The sequence below is a fragment of the Kwoniella shandongensis genome, chromosome 7 (genome assembly GCF_008629635.2).
Source record: "Kwoniella shandongensis chromosome 7, complete sequence".
Taxonomy (NCBI): Eukaryota; Fungi; Basidiomycota; class Tremellomycetes; order Tremellales; family Cryptococcaceae; genus Kwoniella; species Kwoniella shandongensis.
Window position 1 is genome coordinate 812309 of NC_089293.1, and position 23967 is coordinate 836275.

The following is a 23967-nucleotide window of genomic DNA, read 5'->3' on the forward strand; positions in this document are numbered from 1 at the left end:
CAAGATAAAAACTCGTTTGTCACTTCCAACTTGTCTCGTTTCTCCACATCCCCTCACGATCAAACTCAATTCGGTTCGAGTCGGATTTCTGGAGAAATATCAACGGACTTGTCACACATCTCCGTTCATGTCAGACCGTCATCATAGGCTCAATGCATCAACGCATGCACCGAGATGTTGATACCAAAATGAAACGGGCTCACACAAGTTGAGCCACAGGGGTGACAGGTCAGATGTGTGCATGGAACCAAAGGGCCGCTTGAGAGTGGGTCGAGAGGATTCTCTCTCCTTTTGTGGAGATAGCAGATATGATGAATGCATGAAAATATCCCTATCAATCCGATATGTAATATATAGACCCGCTTACACAAGTACGAAGACGACTTGATGAAACCCTATTTTACTTTTATCTATAGTACACAAGCACGTATAAAGTGTCTTACAATTGGTACTTGAAACCACCTTCTAACTGGACGGCTGAGGGACCGGAAGCACCAAGAGGCTCTCCTCGCTCGATCTTCCTGTTTTGGTTTCGGAGGTACAGGTAGGTGGCAGTGGCGAAGATGATTGTTCCGATAGAAGCTGCGAGGTCGACAGCGAATGCGGTGACGTATCGTGGAGCGCTGTAGTAGAGGTACGAGGTCCAAATGTTGGGAGTGTTACACAGAGCGTTGATGAGGGCGTAGACAATGGCTCGCTTGACCGCAGGTCCAGTCATGGACGATGAGATCCATGAGAGGATACAAATGGACGCCGAGTAGAATGATGAGGGTAGGATCATCATGGCCACATATCGAGGTGCGATCTTCGTGGTGGAGATGGCGATAACGTTTCCGATAATGGTGAAACAGAATGGCACGACGATGTGAAGGAATCGCTCGTTCTTCTTGTCGGAGTGCCATCCGTTGATGATAATGGCGATACAGCAGAGAACGTAAGGAGGGCATGTGATACCAAGAGTGGTGGTTCGGTTGAAACCGAGACCGTTGACGACGACGGGGAAGAAGTTGGTGACCGAAGCGGCAATGTAGTTCATCTGCAAGACACCACAGAGCAACCAAGTCTTGGGGTCAACGATGGCCATCTTGAAAGCGGCGCCGACTGAGACTTCGTCTGTAGCATCCTTGGAAGCTCGGTCGACTTCGAGACGGTATTGAAGTTGGTCCTTCTCTTGTTCGGTAAGCCATCGGATGGAGTTGGGCTTGTTAGGGATGAAAGTCGCGAAGATGACAGCGAGACCGACGGTCAAGATACCTTCGACGATGAAGAGCCATCTCCAACCCTCGAGACCGTGTGCACCGTCCAACTGAAGGATCGCGAGGGCGAAAAGACCACCAAAGGCGTTACCGATTTGAGATCCCGAGTACAGAATGGCAGTTCGGAGAGCCATCTGCTTCTTGACGTAAAAGGTAGACACGAGATAGATGGCACCGGGGAAGAAAGCGGCTTCGGCGAATCCGAGGAAAGTTCGACAAACGGCAAGACCGGCAAACGAGTTGACGGCACCGGTACATCCGGAAATGATACCCCACATAGCGCACATGAAACAGATATCTGGCAAAATCGTTTAATGTCAGCCATGTATTACTCGGAGATTGCGGTCAATTGCCACTCACAGATACCGGGGTACTTGATTTTGGAAGCAAGCATATTGGAAGGTACTTGAAGGGAGACGTAACCGGCGAAGAGGACCGCAACAGCAGTGTTGTAATCGGTCGTAGACATGTTAAGATCCTTGACGATACCTGCGATCTTGGCGGAACCGATGTTCTGTCGATCGAGATAGTTTCTGTTGGACGCAGGGCCAAGGGCAAACAGAAATGGTAAGCAAATGTGTATAGCATAACGTCATACAGCGCGAAACACCTACAAGATGTAAAGACCGACCAAGACGGGCATCAAGAGAAGATCCAGCTTTCTCGTGGCAGCCTTGTCGATGACTTCGATCTCTTCTGGGGAAAGACCTTGAAGACTGGCGGGGACCTTGACGGCGAGATGTCGATCGATGTCACCAAAGACATGACCGGCATCAACGTCGCTCGACTTTTCGAGATGGGAGTCATGAACCTTTTCGTCGTGAAGAGACATTGTCGCGTTGTGTGTATACTTGAGATTATTGAAGATAAGTTATTGTTGAGGAAAGGAAAAAAGAGGATATGCGTTGTTCTCATTCCCGCCTCTGCCTTTTAAGTACATGAACTTTTCTCTTGGCTTTTGCTGAACAGTATAGATTGGAGGCCCGCTTGATACCGAGAGGGGCACATCCTCTAAGACGCGGGGTTATGAATTTGCCCTTGTAGGGTCCGGCTGAGTCAAAGTCAGGGCTCGATTGCTAATATTAGCGTCGGTCCAACACGGTATAACCCGGCAAGCTTGACTTGGCAAGTTGAAATATCAATCGGGTTTCGGCTTTCTTTGGGTGTTCTTGCCTTGTATCCCCCTCGTCATGGTGCACGGCCGCGTCCGATCTACTTTAATTTTTTTTTCAGCTGTCATGTCACACATCGCGCTCGTGTTCCGGCCTACCCTCGGTTCAGGTACCAGTCCTCCCATTATATTCCCTCGACTCCCTCGGTGATCTAGTTTGTGCCTTTCCGCCCAAGGATGATCCTCGTGTACTACGGTTGATTGACCGGTGATATGCACAGTGGTCGTTTCCAGCGAACAAGAGCAAGCAAGGGTGGTTGTCCTTTCAAGCTTGGCAACTGTAAATGAGCCTAAGCTAATGTCTATCCGGTATTGGATGACACTAGACAGGTTACAGAATGACCCGGCGGCTTGGATGACTTTTGGCCGGTTTGAAATTTCGTTTCACCGAAGACGCTACGCTTCTTAATTCCGGGGGGTTTGGCCCACTACTGCCTCGCCAGATTTCGACGCGCTTGAACGAAGCAGTCGCATCGGGAGTCGAGCGTGCGACTGGCGACTTTCACATACGATGACGGCAGTTTAACCCCGCCGATCTCCAAAAGTACATCGTGCACCCCACATAGGATCCAACCGGCCCCACGTTAACTGCGAACTTCCACCCCTGTACACCAGATGCGCCCCTTGAACGATCCTTGCATAGTCCCTACGATACGACGGCGCACAAGTACCGTGTAACGTAGACATATGTATAGGATAACGGCAACCAGATTGACATGCCTATATGATCTGGTCGTCCCGGCATCTTGATTGTTCAGATGTAACTTGTACCGCTATTTGCCGGTTATGTCTGTGTGGGCTATTTCGGTAATTGGCGTCCGGAACCGGACCGATATCTCAAAGTTGGTTTCTGGATAGATATCTAACTTATACTCGGCAGTCTGAGACGGACCTTTGTAAAGTATCTTGATCCGCTCTATTATCATCATCATCAATACGTTATCCTCCTACATCAAGTACAAAATACTCTACACTCGCACCCCTACCCGCTTTCACTACCACAGTTGAACCTAGTCCAATCGCTTTGAACATGTCTGCCAACTCACCCCAACCTATCGGCTCAACGACGCTTGCCTCTGAGCAATCCGCTCAACAAGCTGTCTACCTCCCCCCTTCCGATCTCTCCAAGAAATACAACAAGGGTATTCATCTCCCTACTCCCACTTCTGCCGCTCCCCATCCTAGCGCTTCCGTCCCCGGATCTACCAAGATCAAGACCATTGAAAATTTCTACGTGAGACCGAGATGGTTGTTCGTCCGTATCGAGACGGAAGGTGGTGTCGTTGGATGGGGAGAGGGTACTCTTGAAGGTCACACAGAGGCCGTCCAGGGTTCTTTGAAAGATGTTGCCAGGCGGTGAGTAAAGTCTCGTTTCCTTCTGATTTGAGTAAATTGCTGAGATCAGGATCACAGATTGATCGGATGGGATGCTATGAACATCGAGGAGATCTACACCTACCTCTACAGACATCGATTCTACCGAGGCGGTGAGGTCTTGATGTCCGCCATGAGCGGGTGAGTGCAACGTCTCTGGCATCTCATTTCTGTCATTCCATAGCTAACCTTTTGACTCAGTGTCGACATCGCTCTTTGGGATATCAAGGGTAAAGTTCTCGGTGTCCCCGTTTGGGAGTTGCTCGGTGGTAAAATCCGAGAACGATGCGATGTCTACGGTTGGGTGTGAGTCCATTCCCTGCTATGAGAATAGAAGTGAATTTGCGTCTGACCCCTGATTGTATCGTGTAGCGGTGGCGACCGACCTTCGGACGTTGTTGAACAAGCCAAGGTCCGAAAAGCTCAAGGTTTCACCCGAGTCAAGATGAACGCCACTGAATCTATTGGATGGCTCGACTCACCTCACGCTCTTGACGACACCGTCAAGCGATTGGCAGAGGTCAAGGCGATCGGTATCGATGCTGGTCTGTAAGTCTACCGTTTCACCTCACGCAGCCGTTCGCTCCGGTTCACCATACTGATGTGATTGCTCGAATTAGCGATTTCCACGGTCGTGTTCACAAGGGTATGGCGAAACAACTTGCTGCCGCTCTTGAGCCTCACCGACCCCTGTTCATTGAGGAGCCTCTTCTTCCCGGTCATGTGAACGAGCTCAAGGACTTGTACAACAAGACCACTATCCCTATTGCTGTGAGTTGTTCGGTCGAACAGGTTGTGACGACTTCAGCTGACCTATTTTGTTGTATAGCTCGGAGAGAGATTGTTCACTCGACTTGACTGCCGACCTTACTTCGTGAGTTGCAAGTGTTCTGTCAAAGTTGCAGGAAACTGACGACTTTGACCCTTATGTAGGAGGCCGGATGTATCGACATCATCCAACCTGATATTGCTCACGCTGGTGGTATCTCCGAGACCAAGAAGATTGCCATCATGGCCGAGTAAGTCATCACACTCACCTCACCTCTTGTCACGAACAAGACTGACTCTTGCAATAGGGCCTACGACATTGGTGTCGCTCCTCACTGTCCTCTTGGTCCTCTCGCCTTTGCCGCTTCTCTCCACATTGGATTCTCCACGCCCAACTTTGTCGTCTGTGAAATGTCCTGGAAGATGCACTACAACACTGGCGGTTTCGATCTTTTCACCTACATGACCAACCCTGACGTATTCAAGGTCGAGGGCGGATCAGTCGGTCTCCTCACTACACCCGGATTGGGTATCGAGCTCGACGAAGACTTGATCAGAAGGGAAGCGGCCGAGGCGGAGAAGTTGGAACCTTGGATCAACCCCTTGTTCCGTGGTGATGACGGTATGATCAGAGAGTGGTAAGAAGCAAATGTGTGCGCGAAGTTGATAGATGGCATGTAGCTAGTATGCATAGATTGGATCTTTTATTGACAGGTGTGATGGGGTTGGTGTATACTAATATTGCGGGGTATGGTGATCAAAACTTACTTACAAACCTGTGCATCATGCTTGGCATCCCATGTCCTGTCCCTCCTCAATGGGTGTACCGTAGCTCGTCTCAGGCACTCAGCCAGTCTTCTCGTCGATCGCTGTCTTCACACCATCAACTTCCGCCTTATTCTTCTTTACCACCTCTGTCACCACCGCTGTTTTAACACCCTTGATCTTCGCCGTCTGTGATCCACTATTCCCCAACTCATCGACGGTCTCCCCCTCGTCTACATTCTTCCCTTCTGAGACAGCTTGCTCTCTTTCCTTCTCTGCTTTGAGCCTCGTCTTACGTCTTTGCCTCTGCAACCGTCTGGCCAGCCTCTTTTTCTCCTTCTTCTCTGGTCTCTCAACTTTGAACATTCGCGCCTTAAGCGCCCTTCGTCGCGCGGCGCGTTGCAAGGTAGCTTTCGAACCTGTTCCTGGGGGTTTGACATGTCTTCCGACATGTGGAGGGCTGCTTGTCACTATTTGGTCTGTAGCGATGTGTTTCGAAGTCGTGGTGGATGTCGAGTCAGTCGAAGATTGGTCCGATTTCATTTCGTCCTTCTGGAGGGCGATTGGAATAGACAGAGGTGCGTCGGGAGCTTTGGTTTCGGCTAGAAAGACCTCCGACGTCGCTTTCTCGATCATAGCCTGGACCGCCGCTTCGGCTTCCCTCAATCCTTCCAATACTTTCTGTTGATGATGTATGGGTGTACTCTCAGTCTCCCCACTCGAGAGGCCGGGCATCCCATCGACATCCCCGGCGACGCCAGCTGCAACGGTTGATGCCGACTCGGGATCGATTCTTTTCTTCATGGAGCCTAATAGATGCGGGAGGTCCAAGAATGACGTCGACGGTGAAGGTGTTTTGCGCTTTTCACCTATCAGTTGTCCTTGCTGTAATCTTTCAGTATCGCTCTTCTGCCCTTCCACCTTCTTTACGCTCTCTGATCTCCTACTCTCATCATATCTCCCGACGATCGAACTCCTCCTCTTCCAGACCTCTTGGCTCGTCAGTGCAATCAGCCACGATTGCATCTGTTCTTCAAAGCCACCTTGAGTCGCTCGTTCATTTAAGACACCAAGGTAGACGAAGAAAGCCGAGACGGAATTTTGCATTTCGGTGAGGTCGCCTTTCACAGGTAGATCGTAATGCCTGGCGAGGAAAGCAATCAGGTGATTCGGCGTGTACAGTCCAATTGCATACTGACAGACGTACTCTTTTCAGCGCTCAATCTCAGATATATAGTAGCAGATAAAGCTCACGTTAGGAGTATCGACGTGTTGGCAATACGGCTTGACCGCCTGTGCAGTCGCCTTGATGAATATCTCGCGACCGCTCGCCTCACATGCTGAAAGGACGTTCTCGTCGCTGTTGGAAAGCAGACCACTGATTTCGGACAAAGTCACAAACGGAAGTAGTTCCGGCATTCTAGTCAAGTCGACAGGGACCGAAGGGCGATTCCACTCTTCTGGTGCGGGAACGCCAGACCATGCCTTTGATTGAGGGATCCTGATCTTGATCGGAGATTGGGTAGGCAGTGCGACAGGAGGATCCGGGGCAGTGCTCGTGAAAAATTCCGCCGATTGAGGCGCGTCATCCGCAACCCTGTTTTCCGTCTCGATGCCTTCGGAATCTTCCTCAGACCCTACGTTGGATTCGTTTGCTGGCATCCCCACGTCTGCCGAAGTGGATGGTGGGCTGACGACATTGCCTCTCTTGTCATTTGGACTGATGGAGGCATCCACTTCGGTCAGAAGACCTGACTGTGATTCGGGAATGGTCCAGCGCTCCTTCTTGAGAACCTCTCTTATCCACTTGCGAAATGACTCGATGTCTCCTCGTCGCTCGGCGTCTGTAGCGGCAGCGTAGATAAAACCCTTCATGGCTGAACCCGAAGCGAACTGATTCGAAACCGGTTGCGGCAACCGACGCTTCATACGGATACTGATACCGTAATGTACCGCCAGATAGGCCAGAGAAAGGGTATTGGTCACTGGGAAAGTACGATCACGTAACTCCTGCACAATACATCAGCTAAGTTCAACGACTACTATAAGCTTCGACATACTTTGCGTGTCAATTTCATATCGTCATATGCCTCTACTGCATAATATTGGGCAATCGAGGCGCCTTTCAACGCCGCTCGGTCGGCTTCTCTTTGAGATTCACCGGGCCGGTTGTCGAGGTAGACCGAAGAGAGATTTGTATCCTCGATTATTGGTAATGGCGGGAGTCCAGTAGGATCAAAAACTGCAGCTGGGCTAACCCAATCCGAAGTGTCCACGCTGAATTGCGATTTCATAGCCAAAGATGAGGTTGAATGTTCGGTTTTGCCTTCCTTGCCTCCGGAGGACTCCACTTCTGGCGAAGATTGCAATGATCGGCATTTATTGCTTACAGTCTCAGCCTTTGTATTGACGGAGGTCGATGCCTCCTTGTCGTCCAGCTGGAGTTGCTCAGAGGTGCTTGGGTGATCGACATCGGAAGGAAGATCGGCATCCCTCGCTTGTGGAGGTGTTGGGTTCTTTCTGCCAGAGAAGGAGAATAGACTGATCAATCTGTCCCACAACGGAGTAGGTTTTCGCTCCATAATTCCCTCGTCTTCTGGAATCTCCTGAATGCTTGCCCAGGCCACTTCCATCTTCACTGATTCCGTCTTAACATTCTTGATATTCTCCTCCAGTGCTTCTACATGTTCGGCGAGACCGACCCAGATCTCCGGGTTGAACAGCTGAGCACCCCATTTCCAAATTTCCTCTTCTTGTCCTCTACGCATAGCATCCAGCCATGCTGCACCCGCCCATGCTTCCATGAGAGATGCCATTAGGTACTGTCGTTTGTCAGGAGCAAGACCGGGAGGCAATCGAATATATCGATCCAGCCCATAGGCAAGAGCTACATATGCTAGAGCATCGTTCTTGATCATAGGTTGTTTGGCTTGCTATCGATTCATGAATACATCAGACAACTCACCGGAAAATTCGAAATTCGAAAGAACTCACCGATAGCGTACTCGCTGATGAGCACGAATTCCACAACCCCATCACTGCACACAGATCGAATAAGCTATCGCCCATCAGAGCGAGTTTATAAAACTCCTTGTGTTTCATCCTATCGCCGACATCGACAGCAGTTCGAGCTAATACGGTATCGAATATCTCTGGTAAGGGCGGAAGTTTAGATTGATCGATGGGTATTGCTACCTTGGTCCATTCTTCTGATTTGACATGACGTGATCCCCTTCGACGTGGTAGGAGTGTAGACGCCGCTGTGGAGGATGAGGAAGTTGATCGAGGGGTAACAACTGAGTGCGATCTCATCCGATGGGGCGAGGTGGTATTGATTGATCGGTAGGGGATGTATGATATCCTCAGTACTGCATATTGATGGGCGGAAGGCTGAGGTGAGATACGACGGGAAGGTCCAGCATGGCTGACGATTGACCATGGCGGTCGACGAAATGCAGGTGAGGCCATGGTGCTGGTTCTCGCGGCGACAGCGTGAGCCCCACTTGCCAGTCTCTTTTCAGTTCGATGTATATGACGATGCTAGGGTGAGGACATCGTAAGGGACTGTAAAGTGGAGATTGCAGGACGGTATAAGTATAAGGGGAAGAGTGGGATATGACAACAATACAAGATCGAAAATAAATACTCGGGGCGAAGGTGAAAAGTGGAGGTCGGTTCGGGTTATCGAGGCTGATTTCGTGGCGAGGCGATTGTTGTGACTACAAATGCTGTGAACAGTGTCAAGCGTCAAGCGATGAGTGTCATTGCTTTGATCCTCACGCAGGAGGTCAAGAATACGAGGGAGGTTGCGACTACTATATATGCATTACTCTCGATCTATTTTGCGCTGGTGATATATTGCTCCTTCGATTCCCCATAATAGCCTGCCAACGCCTATCATCCACCTTCGTCCAGGTCGTACTCCCATATCTTCTAGTTCTAGCGGCTGGATCAAATCCTCCTCCACCTTCTTCTCTGTGACACTAATGCCCTCCAATGCTGTATGTACTTTCTCGATACGATCTTTGGCCTCCCTCTTCTGTATTCCATAGTCCACTCCTACAGCGCCACCCGTAAGAACTACCTCACAAAGAAGGACTACAACATTCATCATTCCCATCACAGTCACTTTTGGTAGTACTGCACAAGATGACCAGCGGAGATATGACTCGAAATTTGGTACAGTGGGTTGTTGGTAGAATAGTATCGACGGACAGGAAGGGATCTGGTTGGCTGACAAAAGCAGTCCGACAGCGACTTTAGAGGATTCAGTTACCGAGCTTCAGTTTACAATACGAAGGCCAGGAGCCTCATGAGGCGAGCTTTAAGACGACTCACGAAGCTGAGGAACGATGGACGTTATCGTGAGGGTCAGATGTATGCCAGCTTGCAACCAGGCTGATTCGCTATGCACAGTACAGGTTAGCCAGCAGTTCAAACGCTTCTCATATTCGACAACGTATGTCGCTCGTGAGATATTGCGACACTTACACGGGTCGACGACGAATTAAGCCTATTGTCTCTAGGACGATGACTGGTAAAAGGTATATGCTTTCCAGCACCAAAGTAGCACACAAGATCACCCATCTAGGTGAAGTTCAAGGCAGAACAGTCAGCCCGACGAGACCGAAGCGAGCCAGATGATAACTTAACGGTACACATAACAAATATGGTAACTCACAATACCAGCGGTTGAATTATGTTCGTTACCAATGTATATGGTAATAAGATTGACAACACCAGGTGTGTCAAAAGGAGTAAGAGATGTACGATCGGCAATATCGGCGTAGACAGATGAAGATGAGGCATCGGCATATGCTGAGCATGATGTCGAGGTGAAGTCGTTAGGATCGATTTATCCTTGTTGGCTAGATTTTGGGCGTTCGAGTCCGTGGCGAGTCGCATCGATATCGGCTCACGTTTGGTGTCGATTGGAGAGGGATTGACAAGTGTCGTCGCTGAACTTGTATTAGAGCCAGCGTACAAGCTCGGCTCGTTGGCGTTGCCTATCTTCGGTATGTCCAAAGTGGAATGTCGAACATGGCCACTTTCTGATCTGGATGGGAGAAGATAACTCTCTCTCCTTCGTCGAGATACCGATGAGACGTCGTTGGAAGTCGTATACGAATCACGACGGGTAATACTTCCAATCGTTGGACTGTTCACCTCCTTGCCGACTGAATCTTTGTGTGGACCGATAGGTCCGGTTGTAGTCTTGCTTGGCGAGATGAGATCTTCAGAATCTTGTCGGTGAAATGGTAATCGCTCCATCTTCTCCACTGACTACTGTATAGTGCCCTATACCTACAATATTATATTTTCACCGTCAAAGAACGTAAGGGAAGTTGAGATGACAACGTCCTAGATACTGCACTGACGAGACGAAATCCGGCGCCTGGAAGTGAAATATGTATCCTCGTGCGATATAGTCTTACCCATATTTTTGATTTGCTGTAAATCAAGCAGGTTGTGACGTACCAACCATTCACGAATGGTCTGCCTTTGTTGTCGCTCATACATCCTTTGAGAGACCACAGATGTTCAAGGGACCTGTCACCAAAGGTAGCATCACAAGGGATCTTTCCCTCAGAAAATGGTTTAAACCGATTTAGCTCGCACAGATCGATTGATGTCCTTCCAAAGTCTGCACAACGCGGAGCATTAAAGCCTCGTTGCTCGAATCAGAATGCTTGCATGGGCAGTATTCCTTTTACGTTCATCGCTATCGTATGAATTATACACGTATACCGAAAAGCCCAATCTTACCACAACCCCTAACCCATGAAATTGTAAAATAACCAGTTCAGTGGAGTGATCACCTGAAGGGGAACCCACTCCCTTCTCCAAGGGTGAAATCGTCCCAGAATCCCTTCAAGTCGAAATCGAAATTCCCATCAAAGTCAAACAAACCGTCCTGTTGAGATCTCGATTCGCCCGCAATCGCTCCCAGACCGAGATGCGGGTTATGTTCTTGTCCACCACTTCCGCCTCCGAGTCCGAGCAGGCCAGACTGGCCATTGCTCCCAGCGCTGGTGGGAATACCATTTGCACTGGCTGTTCCAGATGCAGTGGATGTGCCGCCCATACCGGAGAGAGGGAAAGTCATATCGGGGAAAGCAGGGAAATGGAAAGAGGGTAGATCGGAAGTGTCGGTAGGCAGAGTCCATGGCATCGGAGTAGGCTCGAAGTTAGGTGGAGGAGCAGTGTCCGATGTTGGTTCAGGTGAAGGGAAACGCGATGGCACAGCCTGCAATAGAACTGTCAGACTGTTGATCTAACCGACACTGCCAAGCGGCAAAAGATCACTTACACTAGCATCTGACAGCTGTTCCAACTTCTTCGAGAGCATCCGCAGCATCTGCCCGTATCGTACAGCTGGATGATCCTTATCTGGGCAAGCCAAAACCAAAGCTGCACAGACATGATCCACCAATTCTCTTATTCTACGTGTAGAAACCAAATGTCAGCTCTGAGTAATCAAGAAGGCGGTCACACTCACCTGAGCATATCCTTCCCGACCACTGCTCCGGAGTAACTACTCTTCAAGGCGAAGACAGCCGCATACGAAATGTTGATAAGATACCGAGAGGGGAGATATCGGATACTGCCCATTTGAGCTAGCCGAAGTGAGATATGCATAATTTCGTTTGCCGCACCAATCGATTCGTAGATGTAAAGCGCGTCTGGTGAGGTAGCGGAGCCTTCAAGAGCAAGATTAGTTTCAAAGATCAGACCATAACATAGTCACATACCTCTGGGGAAGAGCTGAACAGATTGTCGAGATCCATCTCGTCCTGCCGAAGCTTCCTCCTCCGCTCGCCATTGCGATCGTTTGACGTGCGCAGAATACCCGAAGGATGATACGTATAGTCTACGCCGTGGATTGTCAACATGGTATCATCTATCATGATGACGGTGAAAAAATGCACATACCGAACAAAATGGTATGTCATCCAGCTCAACTCTTGCAGCGTCAAATTCGACCATTTCTTCGGTTTCCATATCGTCCTATAGCTATCCAACGCTGCGACAAGGATGAGTCAGTAAGAACACAAGAGTAAGCCACGAGATACTTACCTCTCCTGAAATGATCCAAGAACAAAAAGTACTCCCCTTGTCGAACCAGAACCGCGGTCCTTGACTTGCTCGGGTACAATATATCGTGGGCATTCGTCATGATCTGAGTCAACTCGACCAGACTTTGCATGAGCGATGCCGAATCATCGTGTAGAGTTTCGTCTGTGTCTGCTCCGGGCGAAAGCTGAAGAGGGAAGTTGATACGGGCTGCCGCTTCTCCAGTTTGAGAAATGTGGGAATAGCCAACGAAACAGAGCGAAGGTCCTCTGGACCAGAAAGCCAGTCCTGTTCGAAGACGTGATGGGGAGGTCAGCATGGGCACGGCTCGCCATGGGATGGGACATGACACCTATCTATTGTTCGATCATAGAGATAGCACCAGGTCCAGACACTTCTTGCTCGTTCAACATCCGGCGTTCGTTGAGCCTCATCGATCTCCAGGGCGATTTGATCGACTAAGTGAGTGCGGTGAGCAGAGTGACCTCGGGTATAACGCGGTTCAACTCACGCCCAAGCAAGTAAGCGGCTCTTATCGCAAGTCCAATCAGAGCCCAACTTCTTCTGTTATCCGTTCCATGCGCTCCGGCAGCTTCGGTCCCCGGACCTGCTAACATTCCTATGCTATAATCTCTAGGCGGTGTTGCTTTCTCCCGCGGAAGGTGTTCTGCCAGTAGCAGAACGCCTTCAACAAAGCCTACTGAGCTCGGTAGTCCAGCAAAGGAGTAGTCGGCCATCGTTTCTCGAAGAATTGCCCATGTCCTGTCGTGGACGTCCTTGTACCTGTTATCAGATGGATGTCGAGAAGCAACGGCGATGATACATGTAAGGAGGAAAGGATCGCTGTGAGCCAGATCACGAAGTTGTTCTCTCGTTCGAGGTAGTCGCGCAGTTTGGAAGATAGGCTGAAGCGTCTGTCAGCGACTTGTTACAGGAGGCAAGAAACCTGCTTTTCATCAAAACTCACTAATGCCGGATGAAGATGTTGGAAAAACAGGTTGACTAGTTCTTGTAGTCCTCTTTCGTCCAGCACACCATTTTTGATGAGGTGAAAATCCCTCAACTCCTTGACCGGAGGAGTATCTTCCTCCCCAACATCCCATGAAACCCTCTTCGTGTCTCCACCGTTCGCGCTCTTGACCTTGTTATTTCCGCCCTCTATATCCCCCTCTCCATCCGTTGCGGCATTTGCCAAGATTTCCAAAGCGTCCATCTCGTTGCTCAGACTCGCATTAACGATCTTTCTAGTCCCCTCGGGCTCAGTTCGTCTCTTCTTGGCGCGATGACCTGGCGACAATGCGGAAGTCGAAGCTGTGGACGAGTCACCCAGAGATCCAGGCGTAGTAGTATCCATCGGGTACGTGGATTGAGGTGTCGTCTGAAGAGCACTTGTCATGGAGTGAGTCGTATTGTTCTGCGTGTGTAAGACTGATCCCGTATGGTTTACCAAAGACCCTCGTCGCCGACCATCATCGTAGCCTGGTTGGGGGTGATTGTCCGGCCAGTTCGACGGTTGAGCGAAATGACTGCCGCCCTCCTCTTTCATGCTACCAGGAGGGTGTGCCAGCTGCGAGAAGGACAAGTTCCACTCCGCGGCAGGTGGTTCTCGCGCCATGGTAGACTGATTGGCCGATTGTTGGGGCTGAGGAGGGGCAGACCCTCCCGATGAACTAGCGTGTGCGGGGTAGACTTCCACTTGGACTGCGTCAAGCGATTCCTCTCGTTGCGATGGCTCAGCAGTAGATGCCTTGCGACGACGTTTCTGAGAGAACGTTGACTCGTTAGAGAGTGCTATATGACTGCTCGAAAGACGATGAACATACGGTGGGCAAAAAAACACAATCGCGTTGTTCTCGACGACATCTGGAACATGGCGGCTCCGAAGGAGCGTTCACGTCACCTAGATCACACCTTGCTTTTCGTAGACGGCAGTGGACCTAAACGGACACAACGAAATAGTCAGTGACTGCATCTCCTTGAGCACAGCCACCGTCTTAGTGCAGACTCACACATGCCCTGTAGCCCCTCTTTGGCGTGTATCCTTCCTTATCATCCTTCTTCTTCTTGCTTTCCGCGTTGTTCCCAGCTTGAGGTCCCGGCTGAGTCTGGGGAACAGTATTCGCATGATTGTTCATCGATGATGTTGAGTTGTAGTTACCATTACTGTTCGGCTTGGACGGTCCGGCGCCGGAAGATGATGTTGATGTTCCGACTGGCGGACCGAGGATGTCAGAGAGGTCGACACCGGGCGGAGGTGAGAGTCGTGAAGGAGGATGTGATAGAAGAGTTGTTGCGATCCCAGAGCCTTGCGGTGGGTAGGCGGCGGGGTTGGACCGAAATGGATTAGAATTCGACATGATTACTGATTCGTAAAGGTCGATTGGAGGTCGATGTTTGTCCGTTTATTGGAAGATTATTGTAGTAGACGAGAACTTAACGCAGCAAGCATCGAAGTATATGTTTTCGGGGACCCGATCAAATGACAAAGGTCACGAGGTGGGAACGCGAGCTTGTGTTCATTCGACGGTCGATCAAAAGTTGATTGAATGATATGTGAACACTGATGGTGTTTGTGTGAGGATCGATGATGTTGATCAATCTTACGTGTAGTAGTATGCTTACTTGCACGAGATTGTGATCCGAGCGTACATGAGGACAACGATTGCACCGGGACTTTTCAAGTTTGTCGATCTATCAAAGGTACAACAATAACAACGATACTATGGATGGACCGAGCTGTGTTCGCTGTGCACGCACCGTTGTTGCAATCGGAGTCAGGTGGTTTGTATTGGTTTCACTTGATTCTCCTCATTCACTTCACTGTTTTTCGGACGGACGATCCGCTCTTCGGACTTGAAAGAGGCTGCTGCTGACTGGGCGCGACAACTGAAGCCAAGCGGGGCAACCCGGGGAGATCTGAAATGTGGCAAACTGCCCCACCTAGCCGCCCAGGGATTGGACCTAAAGTTGTTTATTCGATCCTACCTGTAAATGACCTACACATACACGCACCAGCATACACATTCATACAGCGTTCATATCGCATACAAATCAAAGTCATTGCATGGCGCAGAGCATCCTTCTTGAAGCTACTCTATCTTGAGTCAGAGCGAGCAATTGACCTTGGAAGTATCGGTCTACAGAATGGCCACATGTACTACTCTATTGCCATTGGTAAACAAGTCGGCATCTCGCGGGAAATGGGTTATCGGCTTTCTCCACCCGGACACTTCGGTCCGGTAAACGGCGCATCTACAATCGGGGACAGAGTGGGCGGTTGAAGCGGTCTTACTTTCTAAAGATTGGACCATATAGTTTGGTCAGTTGAACGAAAAGTCTTCTTGTCTTCTCTTCATATCATACCTTCAACGTTCTCGTTCTCGCATTACAAAAGCCTCGTGAGTGTGTTATTGCCACTTGCGTTGTGTCATAGTCAAAGACTGACTTTCACCATCTGACGACAGATTTCAATCGCTCCCCATCGCTCTCTCTCCCTTCAGCTAAACCAACTACATCAACCAAATCACAATGGCTCCTTCTAAAGTCTGGGCTGGTGGACCCTCTGTCCCCCTCGTTACTCCCTTCAAGGCCGACGAGTCTATCGACTTTGATGCTCTTTCCAAGCAGGCCGTCCGATTGGCCAAGGCCGGTATGGGTATCGTCTTGCTCGGTACCAACGGTGAAGGTGGGTTAGGAATCAATATCCAACGACGGCGAGCAGAAAAGAAGTACTGACGCTTACGCGCTTTCCAGCTTCTCACCTCTCTAGCGAGGAGCGCAGAGAAGCTACCGTCGTTGTCCGAAAGGCTCTCGATGACGCAGGTTTCGCCGATGCCCCCTTGCTCGTTGGAACCGGTGGTGGATCAGCCGCAACCACTATTCAAATCACCACGGAGGCCGCAGAGGCAGGTGCTACCCACTCTATCGTCATCACTCCCGGTTACTTTGCTTTCATGATGGGACGAGACAGAGAAGCCATCAAGGCCTTCTTCAGAAAGGTCTTTGACGAGTCTCCTATCCCAGTTATGATCTACAACTTCCCGTGAGTACGATCAGTCAACAGAAGTACATGGATGAATGCTGATATTCAGATGTTCTCAGTGGTGCTGCTGCTGGTATCGATCTCAACTCTGATGAGATCAACGAGCTCGCCGAGCACCCCAACTGTTTCGGTGTCAAGGTGAGTTGGGTGTGACACCCACACAATAAGGACGCGAGCTAAACATCTGGTTTCTTTTCCACAGCTCACCTGCGCTATGATCGGTAAGGGTCACCGAATCGCCGCTTATACCCAATCACCCGAATTCCTCGCCAAGAAGGGTACTTGGCTCCAATCCGTCACTGCTACTGGTCAATTCCAAGTTCTACCCGGTTTCTCAGAGTCTACCCTCCCCGCTCTCGTCTCCCGACACACTGGGTGAGTAATGACTCTCTTCACAATAGTTCAGGATAGTCCGACTGACAGTGTTATCGTCGTTGTGATTGTGCAGATGTATCACCGGTACCGGTAACTGTATCCCCAAGACTATCCGAAAGTTGTGGGATGCCTCTGTTGCCGGTCTCAAGGGTGACGCTGCTGCTCTCGCCGAGGCTGTCGCTCTTCAAGACCGTGTCGCTGAGGCTGACTGGACCATCGTCAAAGCCGGTATCCAGGGTACAGTGAGTGCTGCGCTACCTCCTTATCAGAATGAAATTGATATCCACAACGAATACGAATATGTGCTGACTCGACGGGTTCTTCGTAGAAATACTTCCTCGACCACTACGTTGAGAAGGGTCTCGGTGGATCTTCCCGACTTCCTCTCGGTCCCGCTCCTGATGCTATCAAGAGGATGATCGAGACTGACCTCAAGGAGGCTTGGGAGTTTGAGTCGTCATTGTAAGGTTCGGGCGTGGGTGTGTGGTTATAACAATCTAAGGATATGGGATGTTTTTGTAGCATGTGAAATAACAATACACTACACTATACAATAGCGTGATAGTTCTGTCTCATGGGGATGCATCATAGGATTTGATCAAACACCTTCATACATGATAATGTGTGACGCAATGATCATCATTAACATCTACTTTCTTGTCATGCATTTATACGCACCACCACGTTCCCGGATGTCATAGTCATTGTGGACGAACTGCGCACGCCTAGGTAAAAGGATCCATTGAAACATCTACCTCATGCGTTGTCTTCCTCCCTTGAATTCATGAAGCCCTCCTAATTCAGATCAATCTCATCCATTGCCCCTGCATCTTCCTGCCCAACAACGGGGGTCGATTCCTCCACTTCCACCGGAGTCTGAGCGCCCGAGTTCGCCTGACTCTTTGCCTTTTTCTTATTCTTCTTCTTCTTCGATTTGCTCACTGTCTCACTCGTTGTTGTTGTAATCACTTCCGTCGGTTCGGGGGTGGTAGCAGTACTTTCACCTTCGTTATCAAGTTCCAACTTAGTCGGGACAGCTGTGGCTGGGATAGCTGTATCTTCCACACGTTGAATTGTTGGCTCTTCACTCGCTCCTATCACCGGCTCATCAGCCGGCTTCGGCTCACTTATTGCTGACGGCCCTTCTTCTATCGATGGCACCTCTGGCTGTTGCGCTGGCGCTGGGACAGTCGCCGGTGCAGGCGGAGAGGCAACCCTTGCTGGAGTCTCAGCCACTGCAGAATGGAAGTTGGCGACTGCTTCGTCGATAGTTGAAGCCTTTGGCGATTCTGCGGGATCTGCAGCAGGGGCAGGAGCTGATTCAGTGACTATAGGAGGAGGTCCGGTGGATCCAACATTGGCAGTCTCGACAATCTCCGCTGGCTCTTCAGTAACGACTACTTCGGGAGCTGACACTGATACTGGCTCCGCTTCCGGTTCCGGTTCAGATACAGGGTGCAATGGGGCCTCTATTTTAGCCGGGGCAGGCGATTTGGGCGAGATGCCAGTCTCGACAAATGGAGGTGTAGTGACCGCTGGACGGGAAGAACTCGGTTCTGACACTTCAGGGATGGATCCGCTCGAAGGTGATGATCGTACCGGGACGGGTTTAGGTTCGGCAGATTTGGTAGGTGATCCGGAAGGCGAGTTGGATGCACTGTTGGATAGTGGGAATTTGAAACCACTGTGTGTCCGCACTTGGTCAGCAATCGATCTTTCATGTTCTAGTAATTGGTGGGAGCACCGTCAACTCACCGATCAAGCTTCCCATCCGCTTCAGGTTTAGGACTTCTCGGTCTAGTCTCCACCTCAAGACTCATCTCTCTGCTCCTTCTCCTCTCTATTGATCCATTTCTGGGCCCACTCGGCCCATTATGTCCGCTTCCACCGCCTGTCATGCTCATCCGAGCGATAGTCTCGGGACTGGGCGATCGTCGGATCTCCTCTGGATTCTCCCGGTTGGGTGAAGGAGGCGCTGAGGATGTGAAGGGCAGGGAGGAGCGCTTCAGCGGCTCAGGTCGACGGAACGGTGCGGGATCAGAAGATGCTCCTGTGTTGGCGGGCAGTGCCGGAAGCGAGTAGTTCGAGATGGGCACGAGTCTGTAAGAGAAGACAGTCAGATCGCTGCCGGTTTACCCCCAGTGCAATGATGAGGAGTAACTCACTTTCGATCACCTGCAACAGCCAATAACCATCCGGGTCCCACGATGGGCAAATTACTCTTCAAAGCTTCCTGATATCCTCTGTCTACACTACCTCCTCTGCCCGAATCGTCGCCTCCAACAATAGGACTGGTGCAGACAAAGTGCGTAGTGTCAAGTGCGACAGTCTCGGATTCTCGCGCACCGATCTCGCGAAGACATCCTCGCAGTTGATCGAGAAGCGCGGGCGGTTCGATAGGACCGAAATGTATCAGGAGACCAGTGAGATTGCTACAAGACAGCTTATCAGTCAACGATGTTTCTGAATGGAATTTGGAAGAGCGAGGACTTACTCCATGGTGTGGGTTCGGACTCTGATCAAGTTTGACGGATATGTCCCCGCTGTTGTTTTCCTGTGGCAAGTCAGATGAGGACGAGTCAGTCATTGTCAAACACAAATAGATGTTTCCAGACACAGACGCAACTTACAAGATCAGTTGGAAAGTATACTCTTCTCCACTCTGCAATCCCCCAGTCTTCCACTCCCTCTTCTCCCGTCTGCCCAAACCAAAATCACCTCCGACTCTCCCCCACCTCTGTCCATTCCTATACATTTCCAAGCCCCTAAATCCCGCACTTCCCACATCAATTCTGTCCCACTCGACACAAACGCTTGTCTGCGTGACATTGCGGATCTTCATAATTGGGATTTTGGGTTGAACGGTATATGTCTCTAAGATGGATTGTTGCAATGTACGGAATTGTTCTTGAGCAGCTAGTTCGGCTGATACGTCGCGGGAGACTGTGATGGTGAGGATTGATCCGGGACCAAGGGGAGGTGTTCCAGGTGACGGAGTGGGGAGTAGTAGTGAAGGGAATTCAAGTAAGTGAGCGTTAGGTCCAAGGAGGATTGCCTACAACCTATATCAGCTAGCTATTCAGGTCGAATGTCCAATCGCGTTGGAAGACAAAGCTCACCATCCCCGCATCGAGTTTTCCCAATGTGAATGTGACTGTCACCAAACGGTATTAGCTTCCTCTCTTTCTGCTATTGTTGCACAGCTCGTCCCAGATCACTCACACTTCTCCATCTTGTTCAAAGGCTTCTTGGCTATCGATCCTCTCTGAGCCGCGTGATGTGATGGACCAGCAGCGGATGACGACGGGCTCGACATTGTCGCTGCGTTTCTGTCAGTACTCTTGCGCGGGTTGTCAAGTTGGGACTAACTAGTGCTAAGTTAAAATGGACAACAATGACTGAATAGCACTGACCGTGGAGACGCTGGACGAGGAGAGACGCGAATCCCAAAGCAAAGCAATCCACGTGGCGCGTCATCAATCGGAATGTGGCGCCTGATTTGATACAGGAGCTAATGCACTCTTTTCAACTATATCCGTTCAGTCCTTTGATGTGTGATCCCTTCACAGCTGTATGAATTGGAGTGTAGCAGGTGATAATCAAGGTCACAGGTGGGAAGGGGCTATCATGCATCTCAGTTTTCACAAGGGGATGCTGAGAACAAGCCGCAAATCGCTTTCCTAGTGTGAAGATCAGTATCGACCGGGACTATGGGTAAACTATCAGATGCTGCTATCATAACGCGTGAGCCATGACGATCCACTTAGAACTCGCTGCTATGACCTAACTAACTGAGTGTGCTGCAGTGGTCGTCATTTCTCCACTGTTATTCTTTAGTTTACTTATCCTCTTCGCATTGTGGTACCGCCGTCGTCAAGCACGGGGACGAAGCGTTACAACAAGTACAACTATTAGAAGTACGAGGATGGTGGAGAAGGGCATGGAGAGAGGACAACCTACATTAGCTGGGCCAGGATATCCTCATAGTCTCAATGGCGGAGAAGTCAAGGCTGGACCCACGGGCGAGGAAACATTGAAAGGTGTCGGAAGAGGAAGCGAGGGGAGTATCGTCCGACCTCACTTTGCCGAAAGACCAATATCTGTTCGTCGTCTGTCTGTCAACCCTAACGAGCCAGATCGAATAGATCGTATCAACTCGGTCTCCTCAACCATTCACGATAATCCATATCAGCCTGATGACAATCAAATCATGAGTTCTACGCTTTCGGGCGCGTTGAACGCGACCAATCCCTCGATGGATTTACGAAATCAGAGTCAAATATCCACATCGGTAACGAACGCTTTCCTGAAACGGAGTAATGGACAGGCGACAACTTCGGTCGATTCTGCCGTCGTAGATGTTGGAGAGCGCAGACCGTCACTCCTCTCCGTTGGAGATTTGGATAGTAAAGAAAGAGGAAGTCTGTCAGTTAGGAGGATTAGTGCAGGTGGGATCGAAGATGTTCTTGTAGTCAAAGGGATATCGGCGGACGAAATCCCCTCGAACACCTGGCCGCTGGTCCAGAGAGAGCCTGGACACCCAGCACATCCATATAGCTCTGAATCGCTCTCCCGTACGTCGATTGTCGGAAGACAGACAATACCTTTCCCCGAACCTCATATCAACGTGCCATATATCCGAGCTCCTCCTGCTCCTGAATCTCGAAGACGTCCTACCACAACCAACATGAAGAAGCACCGACCGGACTCCCTCACACTGGTCCAGAGCTTCAACAGCTCTGACAAGATAACCTCATCCTATGAGACTGGGGCGACTGTGACCAGCTTCATCTCGAATCGGGCGATCAAATCTGCCTCGACGTCTTTCGTCATTGCCACACCGGATGAGGAAGAGGAGGATCAGGACGGGGGTGGAAAACCCACAGCCGACGCATCGAAACTTGGTATCAACAGCATCGAATTGGTAGAACCGACCACTACTCCTACGACCAGCACGACCGTAGACGCAAAGTTGTTCGAAGCTTGGAGAGGATTCCCGCCCAAGATGAAGAGTGCGAACCCAATCATCCTGTCTCAACTTCCCCTGCGTCAACCATCGGAGGGAATCCCCTCAATCCCTAATTCTCTGGAAGCTCGAAAGGCTCCATTTGGGAATGAAAAGGAAAGAGAGGGATCAACCACTTCGACCTCGTACAAGCGATCGAGTGGACGAATCACAAATCTTGCGGATCTCGTGAAACAGAATCAGCAGACCGACAAACCCACACGATCAGATGACAAAGATACCTCGTTCGACGCGAACAGTAGTAATGTCTCGCGGCGACAAACGATCGTAAGTGAGCGACCTCCCATCATCTCACCGTTAGAGTTGGATCCGAACTTCAGAGGAGGTAGTGAGGGTGCTTCAGATGAAGATGCGATTCTGGGCACGGCTCTGTGAGGTGATACGATGTGACGGAGGACGAGAGCGGTCCAAAATTTGTATCGTCCTATATCTATGTCGAAATCCATATCTATGTCGAAATCTATATCTATATCTAAATCTAAATCTATATCTAAATCTATATGTCTAATAGATCTACGTATCCCATTGTCTATTTGATTAATGCTAAGACAACATTTCCACCATCTCGTACGCCAGGTGCTCGCACCGCAGCGTCTCTCACTCGCCTCGATATGGCAGACACAGATCGAAGAACCGCCATGTTAAGGGTCAATCCGCCTACGAGAAACCCATTCTGACCTCGACGCCCATCTCCCCACCTTCCTTCTTCAACCTCTCCTTCCTCTCCTTTGCCTCTTTCACATCCTCTTCCGCCTTTTCCAACTCCTCCTCCGCCCTTTGGCCATGCGGGTCCATATCCACATGAGCTTGTGCTTCGACGAGTCGTGCCGACGCTTGAGCGAGAAGTTTGTTCGTCTTGTTATTTTGCCATGATAGGAAGATGTTCCAGCATATTCCGACGGATTGAATTACGACAAGTCGGTGTTGAGGTGGGATGAGAGTGAAGTTGAGGACTTGGGTAGGACCGAAGACGCAGACTGCTTTTTGCCATGTGGGGAACCAGCCCTAATTGAAAAAGCGAAGGTGATGTCAGCGTCAGCAGTACATTTCCATGTCGATACGATGAAATGCGAAGAGCAATAAAGGAGCGACCGGAAGACCCATGTATCAAGGCAACGATCCTGACAATTCAGGGGACGTTCGGGAAGCAAACGATTGCTTGGGTGAGGGAAGCCCTCGGTTTGTAACGAAACCTTCCACACTCACCATAGCAACCTTCCTCTTTACCTCTTCCACACCTTTGCCCTCCAACAATCCCAACGACGTCGGGAACATGAAAGTGACGAAAGGTGACCAGAGGAATATATCCAAGACGAGCTTGTTCGCCAGTGCTAAGGGAGGAACAAAATCGACGATATTAACTCGCATTTCACACAGAAGGGGAGAAGGTTTGAAATGGAATATATACATGAACCAAGCTCTCAGCCTGGCGAGGGAGTAAAGATGAATGTACGCACTAGCTATCTTTGAAGCATGCCGTATTCTCTCCAGTCCACCTAACCAGAAATGAGCGAGAGGCGCGAAGATAGTTCCACCGTCTGCGTTCAGAACATATATTAGCTTGCATACGAGACAACACCGTGAAAGAGGGAGGCAGCAGCGACTGCTGAGCTAGGCTAGACTTACAGAACGATAATCGAGCTGTTCTTAAAGGCTACAATGTGATGGGAAAGGAATAAAGTTAGCAACTTTCGCTTTTGCACCTCTATTGAACAGGTCAAGCGACAACTAGTAGAGACGAAAATCTCGTCCTCGAGAGCGAAGTAAGATCTCTGCGCCAAACGACAAACATATCGAGCACCGAATCACACACTCCCCTCGCTTATCGCCTCAAAACAGAAGGGATCCAGACCCTCCCTCAACCTCAGACAAAAGCAGACCAGTCTCATGCTAAGAAAACACTCACATCCCAAACCCCTTCCCCTTCTTCACCCTTAACGAACCTCCCCATACTTCTCCCCTCTATGCCCAACTGCGCAATAACGTCCGCTGTCAGGAAGAACAGTCCCGATTGGACCATCTTTGTTCTGACCGGTCGGTTCTGTAAGGAGGTGGTGTAGAATGACCAGAATCGGGAGAAGATGTGTGCTCTAGAGCGTGGGAGGGCGGACATGGT

The 23967-nt window shown here is 50.1% G+C and overlaps 9 protein-coding genes across 9 annotated transcripts; 3 read left to right on the forward strand and 6 right to left on the reverse strand.

Moving 5' to 3' along the window:
- Positions 1 to 439: 439 nt before the first annotated feature.
- CI109_104175 (uncharacterized protein) lies at positions 440 to 2088 on the reverse strand (the record flags this gene model as incomplete). The annotated part of the gene is made up of 3 exons (XM_032004081.1): positions 440 to 1554; positions 1617 to 1789; positions 1871 to 2088. The coding sequence occupies 3 exons, from the start codon at positions 2086 to 2088 to the stop codon at positions 440 to 442; spliced, it is 1506 nt and encodes a 501-aa protein (XP_031861683.1).
- Positions 2089 to 3457: 1369 nt separating this feature from the next.
- On the forward strand, positions 3458 to 5211 carry CI109_104176 (uncharacterized protein; the record flags this gene model as incomplete). Its single annotated transcript, XM_032004080.1, has 8 exons — positions 3458 to 3783; positions 3841 to 3942; positions 4003 to 4107; positions 4174 to 4350; positions 4422 to 4572; positions 4631 to 4675; positions 4735 to 4820; positions 4878 to 5211. The coding sequence occupies 8 exons, from the start codon at positions 3458 to 3460 to the stop codon at positions 5209 to 5211; spliced, it is 1326 nt and encodes a 441-aa protein (XP_031861682.1).
- A 204-nt stretch (positions 5212 to 5415) lies between these two features.
- On the reverse strand, positions 5416 to 8802 carry CI109_104177 (uncharacterized protein; the record flags this gene model as incomplete). Its single annotated transcript, XM_032004079.1, has 4 exons — positions 5416 to 6528; positions 6589 to 7344; positions 7395 to 8267; positions 8329 to 8802. 4 exons carry the CDS (start codon positions 8800 to 8802, stop codon positions 5416 to 5418), a joined length of 3216 nt encoding a protein of 1071 aa, XP_031861681.1.
- Positions 8803 to 9160: 358 nt separating this feature from the next.
- Positions 9161 to 10605, reverse strand: CI109_104178 (uncharacterized protein; the record flags this gene model as incomplete). The annotated part of the gene is made up of 4 exons (XM_065967427.1): positions 9161 to 9591; positions 9673 to 9740; positions 9826 to 9921; positions 10016 to 10605. The coding sequence occupies 4 exons, from the start codon at positions 10603 to 10605 to the stop codon at positions 9161 to 9163; spliced, it is 1185 nt and encodes a 394-aa protein (XP_065823499.1).
- Positions 10606 to 11149: 544 nt separating this feature from the next.
- CI109_104179 (uncharacterized protein) lies at positions 11150 to 14765 on the reverse strand (the record flags this gene model as incomplete). The annotated part of the gene is made up of 11 exons (XM_032004077.1): positions 11150 to 11581; positions 11645 to 11777; positions 11834 to 12035; positions 12087 to 12205; positions 12268 to 12358; positions 12412 to 12696; positions 12804 to 12866; positions 12920 to 13313; positions 13376 to 14170; positions 14232 to 14345; positions 14418 to 14765. 11 exons carry the CDS (start codon positions 14763 to 14765, stop codon positions 11150 to 11152), a joined length of 2976 nt encoding a protein of 991 aa, XP_031861679.1.
- A 1171-nt stretch (positions 14766 to 15936) lies between these two features.
- Positions 15937 to 17291, forward strand: CI109_104180 (uncharacterized protein; the record flags this gene model as incomplete). Its single annotated transcript, XM_032004076.1, has 6 exons — positions 15937 to 16093; positions 16162 to 16450; positions 16510 to 16588; positions 16653 to 16825; positions 16899 to 17067; positions 17154 to 17291. 6 exons carry the CDS (start codon positions 15937 to 15939, stop codon positions 17289 to 17291), a joined length of 1005 nt encoding a protein of 334 aa, XP_031861678.1.
- Positions 17292 to 17620: 329 nt separating this feature from the next.
- Positions 17621 to 20141, reverse strand: CI109_104181 (uncharacterized protein; the record flags this gene model as incomplete). The annotated part of the gene is made up of 7 exons (XM_032004075.1): positions 17621 to 18509; positions 18581 to 18925; positions 18991 to 19257; positions 19320 to 19379; positions 19456 to 19880; positions 19945 to 19979; positions 20048 to 20141. 7 exons carry the CDS (start codon positions 20139 to 20141, stop codon positions 17621 to 17623), a joined length of 2115 nt encoding a protein of 704 aa, XP_031861677.1.
- Positions 20142 to 20535: 394 nt separating this feature from the next.
- On the forward strand, positions 20536 to 22226 carry CI109_104182 (uncharacterized protein; the record flags this gene model as incomplete). The annotated part of the gene is made up of 2 exons (XM_032004074.2): positions 20536 to 20569; positions 20632 to 22226. The coding sequence occupies 2 exons, from the start codon at positions 20536 to 20538 to the stop codon at positions 22224 to 22226; spliced, it is 1629 nt and encodes a 542-aa protein (XP_031861676.2).
- A 282-nt stretch (positions 22227 to 22508) lies between these two features.
- Positions 22509 to 23964, reverse strand: CI109_104183 (uncharacterized protein; the record flags this gene model as incomplete). Its single annotated transcript, XM_032004073.1, has 4 exons — positions 22509 to 22856; positions 23058 to 23389; positions 23478 to 23505; positions 23758 to 23964. The coding sequence occupies 4 exons, from the start codon at positions 23962 to 23964 to the stop codon at positions 22509 to 22511; spliced, it is 915 nt and encodes a 304-aa protein (XP_031861675.1).
- Between the last annotated feature and the right edge of the window lie 3 nt (positions 23965 to 23967).